The following is a 17,027-nucleotide window of genomic DNA, read 5'->3' on the forward strand; positions in this document are numbered from 1 at the left end:
TATCAAATTGAATATTGAGCTAAAGTTTCTGCGATTAAACTTCTTCAAATTTTCAAATTTCCTAGGCAAATAATGTATCATTGGAATCGGAAAAATTCGTAGATGTGGTTTATGATATTTTCAAATCGCTAATTGCAAAGACCAAAGACCCCTGCTGGAGTAACCTTATCCACACTGAGTTTGGTGAGCAAACAGACAAGTAGTAGAAAACATAAAGCCAGTGGTCGTAAATCAATCAAAGAAAATAGTTACTGATGAATTCGAAGAGGTTCACTCAGATTGGCTAAAACATCTCAAAAAATCCCTTCTTCTTGACAAATTAAACAATGGGCTGCGCGAAGAAAACCAAAATTGGTCTTTCTTGAGGATCTTCTCTCAGGGAACAGAGTACAGAAACGCCAACCCATATGCGCGTCTAGAGGATCTTCTCTCAGGGAACAGAGTATACAAGTGTACTTGAAAATGGACTTCAATTGTATCTACGTCACCAAAATACTCAAATGAGGTAGTAAACTTTCCAATACTTACAGAGCCCACGGAATGGAAAGGGTCAAAGTTACTATTTTCGGGTATGCTCTACACGATGCAATGGTTTACAAAACGAAAAACATTGATTTTCCATTAATAATTAACAAATTCAAAAAATGCCTTTTTTTAAACAATTTTTTTCAATCAAAAAATAGAGGAGGAAGGATTTTTTACGGTCGCAAATGTGCACAAAAGTACACAAAATGTCTGAACTTTTCAAATCTGTTGAGTTTTTTTATCTACGATTTTTTCAAACTAAATGGCGGCCAAAAACGGAAAACAAAAATGTTTTATTTCGTTTTGTTGATATTTTTGATGATTTTTTCGCTCGAATCATATAAATATTCAATTATATCAGTAAAAGGTATTTGAATAGTTTATTTTTTAACAAAATAAAAATATTTATTGTTAAATAGGTAAAATCACGATATTAAGAGTATAAAAAATCATTTTATTGCTATTTTACGTCATTTTCAAACACAAATTCAATGCAGTTTACTGATATACAATTTTACATGGCTCTGCTGTGTAACACGGAAGTTAAAGCATAATAATTGAAGTACAGTGGAACCGCGGTTATATCCTCTTTCACTTATATCCTCTCGCGCTTATATCTCTTCACAACTCTCATTTATGTCCGCTTAGCATCCACCAACTGTGGTGGATGCTATCATAGAAACATAAATATGGATGGAATCATAAATAGGCACCTATTGTAGATAGAAGGATTTTTTGTTTTAATTGTCCCCCAAATTTCCTCTCGTTTAATTTTGCTGTAAAAAATTTTACTCTAAAATACAGTGGTGTAGGCCAATCTATGCAAACACGAGTTTTCGAACTTTCTTTAAAAATATTTCCGGGACTCATGATTGTCATTTCTAGAAAACTTTTAATTTTCATCAGGATCCCACAATAAACCATTTGAACAAAAAAACGGGCTTTACGTACTATGATTGAACTACTGGCTTGTATTTGCTACAAACAATAAATACACTGAAACTTGGAATTACGCACGGTATCGAGTATTGCGGGCAATGGCCTTCACTGAGATATTGAGATTTTTTTGTGAAAAGATGGCTGTCGCATGTCAAAAACATAACCTTAAAAAACTTCAAAAACTTTTTCACTTGTTGTTTAAGTCATAAAATTGTATTCAATTCGTTCGTTAAATTGTCTTACCGGTGTTCATAACATATATTTTGTTCATAAAAATCGTTCAAACTGTTTTCGAGAAAACCAACTTTATTATTTTTATTTTCGTCTCCATAACTTCCAAAAAAATGCAATTTAAACTTCAAAATTCTTTGTAGTTTGTTTGCTACCTTAGGATGCACATTTCACATGATTTCAGCCTGAAACGAGCGAGGGGCGATTTGACAAGCTTACACGGCTATATACCCTTTTTACATAAATCTCTACGATAGCATCAAAATGTTGAAAAGAATTTTTACAAATTGAAAATCTTTAGCTAGATGGTCAAAAGACTATTGGGCAAGTCTTAAATAAAATTAAAATTTGATACAAATAGTAGTGTTTGTCAGATTTCTTTTTTGAATTTGAAGTACCTGCCAAACTAAAGTATTAAGTCTATAAAAATAGTGCACTGGGTTTTAGCAATTGATAACCAACTTTACAATCTGATAAATTACGAGATCTTGATCTCATAGTCATGTCAATTAAACTTGCTACCTGTTACAATGCGATTACATCATTATCAATTTGAGTTGCTTCTGATTTCACCCAGTAAAATATCATTCATCTAGTTTGAGAGAATATTATACTCTCTCAAACTATCCAAGAAAAAAGAATCGATTGAAAAGACGACTCTATGAATTGCGTATCTGTTATTTGCAGATTAAGGAATTTAAAACTGAAGCAGTTTGCGACTATGTGAATTAGTCATTTTCCCAGTGGGCAGAAAATTTGGCGACGTCTTTACGATATCTTTACATCTTTACGACAACTTTACGACATCCCATGTCCATGTCGTTTCGGTGTCTTTGCGATGTCGTAAAGACATCGTCAGATCATACGACTTATTTACGATATCGTAAAGACACCTTAACGACATGGACATGGGATGTCGTCTTTTTTGAGGTTAAGCTGCCATATTTCACACGATGTAAATGGATTTTTGTGTCCTGCGTATATTAGTGATGTTTTACTGTTCGAAATCATAACTTTAACGGCAACTAAACTAACGTATGTGTTTCCTGAAAGGTAAAATCATTGGATGGAATGTGGGACTTTTTAGTGTCACCCGCAGGACATGCACTCAAGGGATATAAGGAAGCTTGGTATGCTGATGAACTTTCTAAAGTAAGATATAGACTTTAAAATCGTTGAATTTTAAAATTAAATTATTCACATATTGTCTTTCTTATTGAAATGAAAAAAAAAACATGAAAAACAATTGTATATTTTCAGGCTGGTAAAGTTATGCAAATGCCAGTGCCTTCGTCTTATAACGATATCACGACTTCTCGAGAACTTAGAGATCATGTGGGTGCTGTTTGGTACGAAAGAACCTTTTTTGTACCAGCTTCCTGGCGTGAGCAACGTGTTTTTGTCAGATTTGGATCGGTGAATTATCTCGCCCAAGTGGTGAGTATAGTCTCATAATATTTTATAAAATATCTGCACCAAATTCCATGCTCTCTAAATCTGAATCAGTGAAATTTCACTGATTTAAATAGCTAGAAATGGGTCACTGACAATCAGTGAAAGTTTACTTATTAATTCAGTAAAATAATCACTTTTGAGGGTTGGCAGCACTGTACCATGTCAATTTAGCAATCATAATAAAATAATATTTTAGTACATTCGATCAAAGAATCATAGCAAAAACTTAAAACCCATAAATATGATCAAATATTAAAAAAGGTGAAAAGTTTTGATACTTTTAAATAAATAACAACCTTACACATTACTTTAAAATCAAGATTGTACTGTCGTGTACACACCCGTTTAATAAGTACTTCCTATACGAGTTAAGAGTATATTTTTGCCACAGTTAATTCAGCAGACTTACAGCCCGAATATTAAAAAAATTATTTCATAAAGGAATTCTTCTCGCTACTTGAGTAAAAGAGTGACAACAACGCTTAACTTAAACATTTAGAGGTTATGCTTCACATGATTCACTCTGATGTTACGGAACTAATTAGTAAATAAGTCCGAAATCACTGTTTAATCAGTGAGATGTCTAACTCCTATTTCAATCAGTGAAATTTGCACTGATTCGTATTTAGAGAGACTCTAAATTTGTATCAGTCAAAAATGACTGGTTGCCAGGTAATTTTTACTGATTCAAATAGTGCGGATTCGACGACTGACGAATCAGTCAAAAAATGACTTTTTGAATCAGTCATTTTGATTGACTGGCACAATCAGTCATTTTGACTGATTTTTACAGTCATTTTGACTGATTTTTACAGTCATTTTGACTGATTTGGACTAAATTTGACTGATTTAGTCTGTAATTTTGACTGATTTAGAATGTAAATTTGTCTGATTTTGTCTGTAATTTTGAATGATTTAAATTGTTTAAATCAATCGATTCGATTGCTTAAATCATTCATTTATGCCTTATACATAATGCATTTTAAAAAGTATGTCAAACGCTGCTAGTGGAGATCCATTGTCGGCTATTTCAATTTTGTGGCTGTTGACAATTAAAAAAAAAATTATCTCCAGCCTCCGATTGAAGACATAAGATGTAAGGCTAGATCCTGCCTTGAGTTGTCTTTGAAACTTGTTCAATGAACTACTCGACGTTTATTTCGCTCTGAAAACATAAAAAAAACGTTTTAATGATGTGAATAATTATAAATTTAAACAATATTTTTCTTTTTCATTTTAAAATAAAATTCCTACCTTGACAAATCGTATGAGATCTTTTTTGGGAATCTCAAAACCTGATGTTCCATTCAAAATAGTTTCCTCAACTCGGGCCTGTGTAAACAAAAAGTAAAAATAAATTTAAAATCTTTTTTTTAACTTTAATATTTATAATCATTAATCAATGTTTAAATCTTTACCCCTTTGATTCCCTTTTTTTGTGAAATTTGTCGTGGGCAGCATCTCAGGCAAAACCAGTAGAGCTTTCAAATTATCTGAAAAATGTACCAAAATGTATTAAACGTATACAGTATGAGGGAAATTATACTATAGGTAAATCAATCCTTACGATCTACACTCCTTCTCTTGTCCAAAACTTCTACTGCTTTCCTACAACGAGTCTCGGCATATGTTAAAATCCGTGGAACGTAAAATGCGGGAAACTTTCCCAAGAAATTGGAGGATTCATTTCCATAAATTTTACGGAATTCCATGTCAATCTATGTAGAGAATGTACAATTAGATTAGAATGTTCTTACAAAAAGTTTAATAGAAAATGCAAATAATTTTTTTACCATTTCACCACCGTAATAAATGAGTCTTGGATATTGCTCATAAATTTCATTAAGGGAAGGATTCACCTTTAAAATCCATTCGCTTCTATTTGGCCGTGTATCCTCTAGAGCTTTCATTATAAGATCTTTTTGATTTGAAGATGGGAGTGTAAAGGTCATACAGTGTTTCTGAAAAATAATATAAAAGTATGCAGTCGTAAATACGAAATAAATGTTAAGCTTGAGACGACATTTGTTATAAAAAAAACCTTTTCTCTCAGATCCTGTACGGAAAGTAAAGTGGCAAAACAATTGTCCGACATTTCCTGCAGAGAATTTTCCTCAATTCCTGGATCTCTATTCGTAGATCTTTTATTTTTCTATAATTCATGCAAGGAATAAATAATTCAGAATTATTTTAATAGATTAGGAGAGTTTGCAGATTAATAAATACATATATTTTCTTCCAATGACTTTGAAACAAGTCAGGAAAGCTATGATTATCCAATACATACCTTGTACTTTTTTCAGAAGGATTCAAGTTTCGGCGAACATTCCATAGACGATGTTCTGTAAATCCAGATCTTGTCTTAGGGTTAAAATAATGCTCCTACATACAATAAACATTGCATTTAATTAATTATAAACCAGTAAATGTATTAAAATGCGAAATGCCATACATACATAACCATGCAAGTCCGGGTTCTTCAAATTCGCCAATTTTGGGAAATCTCGAATAATCGCAGCTGCCAGTGCTGTTTTTGCTTCATTTGGTGAATAACTGTAACAAAGTAATAATATAAAGATTATTTTTGGAGTACTTTTAAACTAAATAACGAAAAATAAGTTGCAAGACATACTAAGTTTTCCGATGTTCTACAAGTTCACCCACAAGAATCCTAACAAAACTGCATCGTTTATTCGGATGCATGCACACTTTTTCAGCTAAACAAATAAGAGGTAATCCTTGCGGATTATTTCTTAATATTTCTCTCACTGAATTGAATACCCGAAAACAAGATAAATTATATTACACATGTAAAAAATGTAGGAAGCAATACTTAGAAAAAAATTCGTTACAACTTGCCGAAAATGTATCAAGTGGAAGTTTGAGATTTGATGCGCTTGTCGAATCGGAACGAATGTTGTCACGCCGCTGATCTTCTGATTGTTCCGCTGTTCTAGAACTTGTTTTTTTTTGCATTTTCATCCTCTTTCCTATCGTTTTCTTCTGGCACTGGAACTGCAATTTTTTGATGATTTTGAGATTCCAAAGGACTATTCTGTAAGCAAAAATAAACATCAATGTTTGAAAATAAATGATGAATTAAAGTTATGTGATATTATAGATTTCCTAGATGCGATATCCGCCAATTTGAGGTTATTTTATTAAAGGGTAAAGGACCCCACACTAAATGTATGGGAAAATGGCTTTCGATGGATTTAGCTGAAACTTTGTAATTTTTAAGGTTTCGCCTACACCGTTGACCCATATAGCGCGCTTCTCAAAACGATCAAATGCTAAGCGCCCAAGATTTTAACTTGACTAATTAATCACTTCTTTAAAGGCAGCAATGGTACCCAAAGTAACATTAGTAACTAGTGCGCACATGCCGATAATAACAGTGTAACCTTCGCAAGAGGGCCGAACGCTAAACACCAATGATCAACGAATAAAACCAATCCCAGTACTTTTTGCGAAATAATAAACTTTTTCTAGCTCTTGATTCGGGTTCGCTTGTTCACCTCTATTAGCAGCGTCTAGAATCCTTTCTAGCAAGGAAGTTTGAGGATACTTTCCGTGTTGCTGGTGACGTGCATAACCCAGGAACCATAAAACGCTTGCAATATGTGCGCAAGTGCTAAGAGTTCTGGCCCCTGACTTACATGTGCAGTAATAACCGAGAAGCGTTTCGTTATTGTCTGGTCCTATGTCATCGATCTCATTGAACGTTATCCACAGCTGGTACCTTGACGCATTTCGGAAACGAGAAAATACTCGTACTCTGATCAAATCAAGATCATTAAGTCGCGTATCTAGTTGAAACTCCTCATCTTCTTCTCGTTGCAGCTTGCCTTGAACTTAAGATGGGGCAAGTTCAACTTGATACCCGCCAATTATTATGTCGCGTATTTCTTCCAATGTAAGGCGAGGAAATTGTGGTACTTGAATTTAATGCAGGCGATTCCAATTTTCATTTCCATAGCGCATATTGTCCACTTCTACGCGCGCTTGCACAATATTTGGCTCACGAGCTCTCGCTATATATTCTCTTGCAATCTCTGCTGTAGCGCCTTGCATCTCGATAATAGGATGGTATCGATTAATTATAGCACCAGCAATATGAAAGAAGTCCCTTAGATTGTGTACATGAGCCATCGGAATGGTTTTCTCGAAGAACTTGAAAATGGACTTTATGTGGCCATTTCTGGATTCCACTATCCATCTAGATTCCGTTATTAGCCGAGCTTCGTTTGCTTCTTCCGTTACCAATTGACTCTGTCCTTGTTGGAGAAATGGTGGTATCTTGGACACAATTCCTAAGCGTTCTAAAAGTGGTTGGGCATCTCCATATCCACGGTCCTCTATAAAATATCACCAATGTCGAAAAATTCTCTCATACCTTCCACATCTCTTTCAAATTCGTTAATGAGCATTTGTGCGTCATTGTTGCGCGAGTCAGAAAAATATGGTCCTTGTATTTCAAGTATTTATCCGTCTGGTGCAACAATGAGAGCAGGTTTTACCAAGTGATGTCATTTATGTTTGCAAAATGACTGTCAAAGTACGCGAAAGTTACTGCTCTTCTGCATGTAAGCATAAGTTCCATCGATGATAGCAATCGCTTTGGGAATTTCTGGTTGTAGATTATAAAGTTCATAATTAAACCCCGCGACCGCATGAACATTTGCTTCAATACGAAGTTGCTGCAAAAACAGAAGTAACTACTGTCCCGCAATCCTATACGGTCTATTAATCGCTTGTAGTCCAGGAAGCAAGGGGCCTAAGATGAAACCATGTTCATCCAAATGATTTAAGCATGCTCTTGTTTCTTCTGGAATGAAAATGTCCATGACAATAAAAGCGTTAACTCTACATTCAATTGAAAGCCTTGGAGTATTAACATCAGCATTACAGAACATGCACGTTTGCCTGTCTGTTTGTGTAAGAACATTCAGTCTTAAGCAGCTCGGGTCACGTTGGAGCTCCTCTATCTCATTGCGAATCAATTGATTGCAATTGAGACATAATCTACTCTCACCAAAACAACAAAATGAAACAAATAAATACAAGAAACTAAACATAAAAAGGGAATAAGAAATACAACACTATTAATACAGAAGGAAACAGATAAAATTTTTTTTTCCTAAGCTTACCAAAAAAAATTACTATCCGCTCTCGAGACCTTTCACAAAAGAAATGACAATCATACCATCGTCAAGAAAAAAAAAATATATATATTATTTATAATGAAAAATTGTTAGGATATAAAATGATATATATATATATATATAAAATTTAAAACGTATCTAAATTATTAGTATAGTGGTAAGTATCCCCGCCTGTCACGCGGGAGACCGGGGTTCGATTCCCCGCCGGACAGCCATTCGGTTCGGTTTTGATTCCTCTAGAATCAAACCGAAGGGCCTATGACAAAGCCACCAAACGCGTCCTCGGGTTGCGGATAGAGGGTCCCTGTACCAAGGATTTCTGCTGAATATGGTTACAAAAATAAATAGGCAGTCGCAGACAATTGTCCAGGGGTGGTCCTGAAGGAATTAGCCCCCAAGCGGAGGTGTGAAAACCTTGCCGAAAGCTGAATGGCACCTAAGTGAGGTGTCTAGAACGGTGACTCTGGGATACCGGGCTACCTCTCAGAGTACGCAGCCTTATCCTTGCATGCGGGGCTCTACATGGATGGGCGGACCCCTTTCCCTAGCTTCTCGTGGGAACAACAATGACAACACCAAACATAGTTGTAGTAAATGCGGTTCGAAACAACAGAACGCGCAGTGCTCCCGACAATGGGTCGGCCAACAATGCCGACCAATCTAGAGCTGGGGGAGCCAATGAAAATGGATTCAATGCGATGGATCGGCGGGATCTCGCGACCTTTGGGTGGACGGAGCAACTGAATCACGACTTGCTAGAGTGCTACGATGCGAGTGTGGCGTGTGAACGGGGTTACATGGCACGGCTGCATGCTCTGTGGTGCGAGAAACCCGGAGCTATCGCACTTTTTGCAACAAAGTCTGCGAAACCATGCTGAACTACTCCGTAAAAGGGGCTATGTAAGTGGAACGCCTATACTTGTGTAATCAATTAAATCTAAAAAATGTGATATTTTTTAACAGAATCCTACATTTTGAAAAATGTTAAGCCTATGGAGCGCATTCTAATGCTTCAAATAAAAATTATGCTTATAATTTATTTGAGTTAACGTTTTGCAGCAATTTGTAGTGTGAAATTTGTAGTCTGCATACAAGAAATCTTATATTTTACTTCACGACTGACCTCCAATTCCGAAAGATTTATTTACGATATAATTTTAAACCATTAGTTATGTGACTTCAGATTAACAATTAAATCTTATAATGTATATTTTAAAGAAAAAAGAAATAATAACACTGGCCCAGAAAAAAAATTGTTTGCACGAGACAAGTGACTAGGCTACCTTAATGGATTTTGAGCCGCTGAATCCGAATATGGTTTCAGTATTGGTCCTACTCATCTCAGTTTTTCCCTAGATGCAAAAAGTAAGGAAAAACCTAGGGATTCTCTAGTCACACAAGCCATACAAAAAATTTGTCTGTACAAGACAACTGACTAGGCTCAGTTTTCCCCTAGATGCAAAAAATAGGGGAAAGCGAGGGGATTTTCTAGTCAAACAGGCCATAGAAACAGTTTGTCAGCACGAAAGAAGTGACTAGGTTATTCTCATGGATTTTAAGCTGCTGATTCCAAATCTGGCTTTTGAATTTTTTCTACACGTATCAGTTTACCCCTAGATGCAGAAAATAGGGGCAAACCCAGCGATATTCTGGATATTATTTTTATAATACCATTAAACGGAAGAATAAACGTACTGGTATCATATTCTTATATGTTGGGACACGTAAATACCAAATTCATACACGAAAATTCCCCAGTGTGTTTACCGTTTCCCCTAGCTTGGATCAATATAGGGAAATTGAAGGTCTTGCGCATGTTATACATACTTATAAAGCAAAAAATAAGAAAAATTATATATTCTCTGCTGCTTTGCGCTCTTAATCTAAATTTGATGACTAAATTTTTCGAGCTTCTACCATTTTCTCCCTAGATGCAAAAAGTAGGGAAAAGCCTCCGATCTGCTCTTGATCATTCTATCCTTTGTTTTTACTTTCACTGTAAGATAGTAATCCTGTTTATATAAAAAATTTGTTAAACGCGACTCGCAGAGGGTGATTCTTTAAACAAAAAAATTTTTTTAATGCAAAAATTCTCTTGCAGATGACGATTAGTTAATTTTTAGGCAACTAATAGATGTATTGAGATATTAATTACTATGTAAACTAGATATTAAAACTTTGATATAAATCGGTCCGAAACTTATCGAATATGCGACAGGACCGTATGCCTTCCTGCAGCATGCACGCACCCATGATCTCATACACCTACAGACGTAGTATGTTCATGGCGAGAGAAGCACGATACATTTGCGCGTGCAGCTGGAGGTGCAGACCCGCAGTGTAGGAGAGAGCCGTGAAGATGGCACTGGTATTGTCTCTAGAACGTGGGATTTTTCCACTGATATATACAGGGTGTCTAAAAAGTCCTTCATGACTTTTTGAAGGTCAAATTTGTTTTTTTAAATGGAAACTCCTGTTTTTTACATCTGCAATCGATAGAGTGGAAAATTCTACGTTCAGGTACGTACCCAAGTCATAGGTCAATTGTACCGTTCAAGGTCAGTTAGAGGTTATTTGAAATTAATAAAGTTTTCCAAGAGGTCAGTGTAATTCCTGAAGTAAATTTCAACGAGGAATTCAATGGTGAGCTCTGTATTCATCTTGGTTACAGCGTTTTGAATATTTTAAAATCATAAAGAAATTTTTCATTACAAGTTTCAGGTGTTCTGGTGAGAATTCTGTTCCTCCCCGAAGAGTTATACAGTCCTATACCGTTTTTCGATACCTAAGTCAATACCTAAGGTGATACCATAAGTCCTATACCGTTTTTTCATAGGAATATTGCGAATCGAAACTAAATTTACGTATTACGAGTACATACTTACTACCTTTCGCTAAAAGATTATTATGGTGCAAGCTAAACTTTCGGAACAAGAGAGGGTATCTGTGTTAATGATGCGTGGTTGGGGAGATCGAGTTTGATCTTATGATCAACTTGGTTTGCTTTTTAATCGCACTTTTCGTAATGGAGAAGGGTTAAATCCTGTCTCAAAATCCACAATTGAAAGAACTGTAAGGCGCTTTATGAATCATGGATCCATCAAGGACCTTCAGAAAACTGGTCGGCCAAAATCTGCAGGATCTGAAAAGATGCAGATGGACATAGCCCAAGCATTTGTTGAAAACTCACACCTTAGTTTCCGTCGAGTTAGTGATGAGCGTGACGTTGCTCCTGAGTTAGTGCGAAATATTTTAAAAAGCATTAATTTCCATTATTACAAAGTTCATCTGGTACAAGAGCTCAATGAGGACGATCCTGATCGTCGGGTTGAATTTTGTGAAATTATGATGGACAGAATTGATAGAGATCCCCTTTTCTTGTACGATACAGTATTTTCAGATGAATCTACTTTCACTTTAAAAGGTGAAGTTAACAGGCAAAATTGTAGATATTGGTCCCACAGAAATCCTGATTGGATGTAGAAAAGTCACACACAATATCTACAAAAGATTAATGTTTGGGCAGGTACCTTGAATGATACATTGATAGGCCCTTTCTTCGTCGATGGTAATCTCAGTGCTCCTGCATATGAAGAGCTTCTCAGAAACCAAATTGTACCAAGAACAAGGGAGATTACAGGCGATGATTTTCAAAATATTTGGTTCCAGCAGGAGGTAGCAGTGGCTCATTACGGTAGGGAGGTTCGAGCATATTTTGATACTCAGTTCCCTCAAAGGTGGGTTGGAAGAAGGGGTGAAATCGAATGGCCTGCTAGATCTCCTGATCTGACGCCTCTCGACTATTTTCTTTGGGGTTATTTAAAGAGCAAAGTATACTCAACGCAACCGCAAAGCTTAGACGAATGGCAGAATTGGATTCCGCAACAGGCTACTTTGATTGATAGGGAGATGATTCGTAAAGCTGTAACTTATTTTTACAATCGCATAGCTTTTTGTCAAGAAGCTCAAGGTTTTCAGTTCGAACATCTTCACTGAAGCTGAAGAGGCAAGGAGACTCATGCTAATCAAGCACCCCAAAGGGAACAGAATTTACTACGTCCACGTCGTTGTTCCTGGGTAATGCTAAACGTAAACGTAAACTGCTTGGAAAAAACCTTGAAAAACCCTTGAAGATCATCACCAAGATCAATACAGAGCTCACAAATGAATTTTTAGTTGAAATTTACTTCAGGAATTGCACTGGCCTCTTGGAAATCTTTCTTAATTAAAAATAACTTCTAAATGACCTTAAAAGTTACAATTGACCTATGACTTGGGTACGTACCTGAACGTAGAATTTTCCGCTCTATCGATTGCAGATGTAAAAAGGGGGTTTCCATTTAAAAAAAGAAAGTTGACGTTCAAAAAGCCATGAAGGTCATCTTCAAGGTCAAAATGAAGGTCACTATTAAATTCCTCGTTGAAATTCACTTCAGGAAGCACCTTCACTTTTTTGAAAAATATTTTTATTTCAAATTCATTTCTTCGGTTATACATACATAATAAAATTAAATAAAATTTACACGAATATTGAAGTAATTTTATTAGTTCGGTTACAATTTGCAAAAACCGTACGGATATATTGAACCTTTGTCGTAATACAAAAATGTATATATAATTTCTGAGCATTATGTTTCAAGTCCATCGTTATAACATATTGGATTAAAATGCAATTAACTGGTTCAAAAATGAGCAATTTTATTAAGAACTTATCCTTTTCGTTTAAAACTTGCAGGCTTTTATAGAAAATTGATTAATGGTTCAGAATGTTTTTTTTTTCCTGCTGAAATTTCAACTGAATTTTGTATTTGTTATTGAACGTTAAATACTTTTTATTCTAATTTTTATTTTCCCTTTCAAAATTCATCTCTTCTTAGTAAAAATTTCATGTTTGTTGGATTTAAATGAAATTTACTGGTTCACAAGTGAACAATTTTATTAATAACTTATCCTGTTCGTTTAAAACTTTCAGGCTTTTATAGAAAATTCACGAATGGTTGAAAATTTATATTTCCCTGCTGAAAGTTTAATTGAAATGTTTTTTTTTTTAATTGAAATTTAACTACTTTGTATTCTAATTTTTATTTTACGTTTCAAAATTCATCTCTTTTTAGTAAAAATTTCATTTTTGTTGGATTAAAATGCAATTTTAATGCAACAATATGTTCTTAATAAAATTGTTCACTTTTAAACCAGTAATTTGCATTTTAATCGAACAAACATGAAATTTACACTAAGAAGAGATAAATTTTGAAAGGGAAAATAAAAATTAGAATGAAAAGTATTTAACTTTCAATAACAAGTACAAAATTTAGTTGAAATTTCAGCAGGGAAAAAAACATTCTAAACCATTAATTAATTTTCTATAAAAGCCAATTTAATCCAATATGTTATAATGATGGACTTGCAACATAATGCTCAGAAATTATATATACATTTTTGTATTACGCCAAAGGTTCAATATATCCGTATGATTTTTGCAAATTGTAACCAAACTAATAAAATTACTTCAATATTCGTGTGAATTTTATTTCATTTTATTATGTATGTATAAGCGAAGAAATTAATTTCAAATAAAAAAGAATAATTAGTCATCAAGAAGGTTAACATTCTACCGCCTGAGAAGAATTTTCAACCATTAAAAATGATTTGTTTGAAAGTGTTATATGTTTAACGAAATAATAGTCCCACCAGAATTATTTCCATTCATTTGATTCCTTTTCTTCAAGCATTTTTTTTATAAATGTCATTTATTCTTATACACTATACGTATATACTGTACAGATGGTAAAAAAGTATACTTATTTTTTTATTTCCTTTATATTCTTCTAATGAATATTTTAATAAAATATGCCCCTTCTTTTGTTTCTCATAAACTACACATTTCGAATTTCGCGCTCATTTCACTTACTTCTCTGGATGGCCATGGAGGGAGCTAAATGTCAAAACCCTCTTTCAATTTGCCTCAAACTCCCTTTGGCTGATACACGGCTATCTCGTATCCAGGATATATATATATATATATATATATATATATATCAGTGGATTTTTCGGCCCCCACCACTCACCCATTTGGGAGCGACACATTCAAACGTAGCGTGCCGGGGAGCCGGCTAGGAAACATGTTGCGTAGGCTTGCCTCGTGTAGAGCCGAAAATGCACAAGCAGGAGCCCGAACTCACCCAACTTCACGAATGACGATCTAGCTGCTCCTCAAACGTATTATGGTTTTGAAATGGCGAGTTATCTTAGAATCATTATACTCACTGCGAAAAGGAAAATATAATTTACTTAATGTAAATAGATATAGGAGACAAGATTTCTGGGTCTAAAATATTTCAAATTTAGTATTGCATATCTTCATTTTTAGTAAACAATTGATTTTGTGGGCGGTGTTGTGTTATGGTGTAGAGATCTGGGGATGGAAGGAAAAAAGGAAAGTAGAGAGCATGTATGAGCTATTTCTGAGGTGGTTAATGGGGGTTAGCTGGAGTTGCCATGGATATATGTTAAAAGAAGAGTTAGGAAGAGAAAATATGGTTACTAGACAAATTAAGAGAGCCTGGAGGTTTGAAGAGAAGCTAAAAAGGGGAGAGGGAAGTAGAACTGCACAAGCATGTTTCGGCGAAATTCGGAACAATGAAGCGAGAGGTAATCTGGGAAATTCAAAATGGGAGGAAGAAAGGAGAAAAATGAGAAGGGTGAGTAATATTCTAAAAGGGGGTACGGTGTGGCAGGACATAGAGTTAGAGCTATTGGTTAAAAAAGGAGAAGAGAGATGGACAAAGATTATAGATTCGAAGTACAATAGATGGTATATGATGGTCAAAGGGTTGACGGAACCAGAATATCTGCAAAAAATAAAAAAGGAAGACAAATGGAGTAGGGTTGTACGGTTCAGAATGGGAGAAGGAGTGAGAGCATGCAGATATTGGATGGATGAAGAGGAGTGTGTGAGATGGATCTTGGATGGTAGTGGACAGGGAGTGCACAGGAATTGTAAATATATGTACAGCGAGCGGAGACCCTCAAACCCGTAAAAGTGAGAGATTAAATACATACATATATAGTAAACAATTGATTTTTAACAACTAATAAGCGGATTTGCGACAAAATAGTTAAATTTTCAGCCTAAGAAATGACTTTTAAAAATACATTTGTTAATTTAAAGTTTTAATTTCAACTTTATTCTGCAGTTGAAAAATTAATTTTTAACCCAAAAAAGATGAATTTTCAAAAAAGAAGAATAATTCACCACCAAAGAAGATTAATTTTCAACTAACAAGGTAATTTTTCAACAACAACAACAAATTTTCTATCTTTAGAAACAAATTTTAAGATAAAATAATAAGCATTCAGCCAAAAATGGACTAGTCAAAATTTCGGATAAAAAATATATTTTTCAACGAAAGAAATTAATTGTTAAGTAATAAAGAATAGTTTGGAACAAATAATGAGACAGTTAAATTTCTGTTTCAAAAAATTAATTTTGAATAAATAAAAACAATGGACTCTGCACGAAAATAGTGAAATTTTCAACCAAAAAAATTAATTTAACAACAAAACGACTAATTCCTTCCAAAAAAAAACGAAATTTAAAAAAAATAGATGAATTTTGAACCACATCGTTATTACCATTCGAGTTATAGCACTTTGCAGATCATTTTTGGTTTGATACTTTTTAGATTTTTTGATTCACTCATATTGAGCACTGACACCAATTTTCTACTGTATCATCTAAACCTTGACAAAAATTAATATAAGCCATAAAATTTGCACATTCGTTGCAAATCAACAAATAAGAATCTACACACACGTAACCTATCATTCTTTTTTGGGAATTTTCAGCTATTTCTAGCGGAGAAAAAAAGAAACTTTGAACGTCGATAAAGTCGAGATCAAGTGACTAAGTTCGTTCATGAAATTTTTGTGTAAAATGATTTTCATTTTTTTGGTCCTAAAAATAAAAGATAAATTTCAAATTGGAAACATAGCAACATCAGCAATGTGCTAAAATTTACTCGTCGGAGTTCTCCAAACAACTTCCATAATTCTTGACGTTGGATCGGCCAGCTGATAACTATTGTTGACAGTGAATCAACCAGTGGGACTCAGCGTCGAACTAGCCTTGTCGAGCGAAATTTAATTTTTATTCATAGAATTGTTTCGCATCAGTACAATAAATCCACAAGAATATATAACCATCATACATACGGCAATATCTTTTTCGCAAAAAAAATTATGAAAGTCCTTAAATGTTAAAAGTATTTAAATACTGCAATATTTAATGTTGCCAAATTTTTAGAGATAATTCAACAAATTTTATATATACTTTAAAATCCACTTTTTTATAATTGCATACAACTTATTGCATGTAAAAAAATTATATCTCCAAGCATACAGCGATGTATGTTTTTTTGAATTTTTCAACAATTATTTCATTTCTTATTTTGATTAGAAATAATTGAACCTTTTGCGAATAAAAGCGGGGATTCCGCTTGAGAATAAATGTGCTAACAGAAAATTCAAAAAGATTCAAATATACATACAAATTCTAATTTAGGTAACTCATTTCTCTACATAACACGGTACATCAAGAATTTTGCTTCAAAAGGATAAGTAGGTTATTTCAATAGGTTTTTTCCCGTAGATTACGACTCCGGAAATGAAAATGTTGCATCACGTCATGTTTAAAAAAAGCCTATTCAAAAA

The 17,027-nt window shown here is 34.3% G+C and overlaps 1 protein-coding gene across 2 annotated transcripts in view; it reads left to right on the forward strand.

Moving 5' to 3' along the window:
* The window catches only part of LOC117171907 (beta-glucuronidase), a 131,855-nt gene that overhangs the window by 86,593 nt on the left and 28,235 nt on the right, over window positions 1–17,027 (forward strand). For both annotated transcript variants that reach the window (XM_033359561.1, XM_033359569.1), the window contains exons 3-4: window positions 2,749–2,847; window positions 2,956–3,132. In XM_033359561.1, coding sequence (XP_033215452.1) covers window positions 2,749–2,847; window positions 2,956–3,132 — 276 coding nt within the window. The remainder of the gene's footprint in view (window positions 1–2,748; window positions 2,848–2,955; window positions 3,133–17,027) is intronic.

This window comes from Belonocnema kinseyi, chromosome 1 (genome assembly GCF_010883055.1).
Source record: "Belonocnema kinseyi isolate 2016_QV_RU_SX_M_011 chromosome 1, B_treatae_v1, whole genome shotgun sequence".
NCBI lineage: Eukaryota > Metazoa > Arthropoda > Insecta > Hymenoptera > Cynipidae > Belonocnema > Belonocnema kinseyi.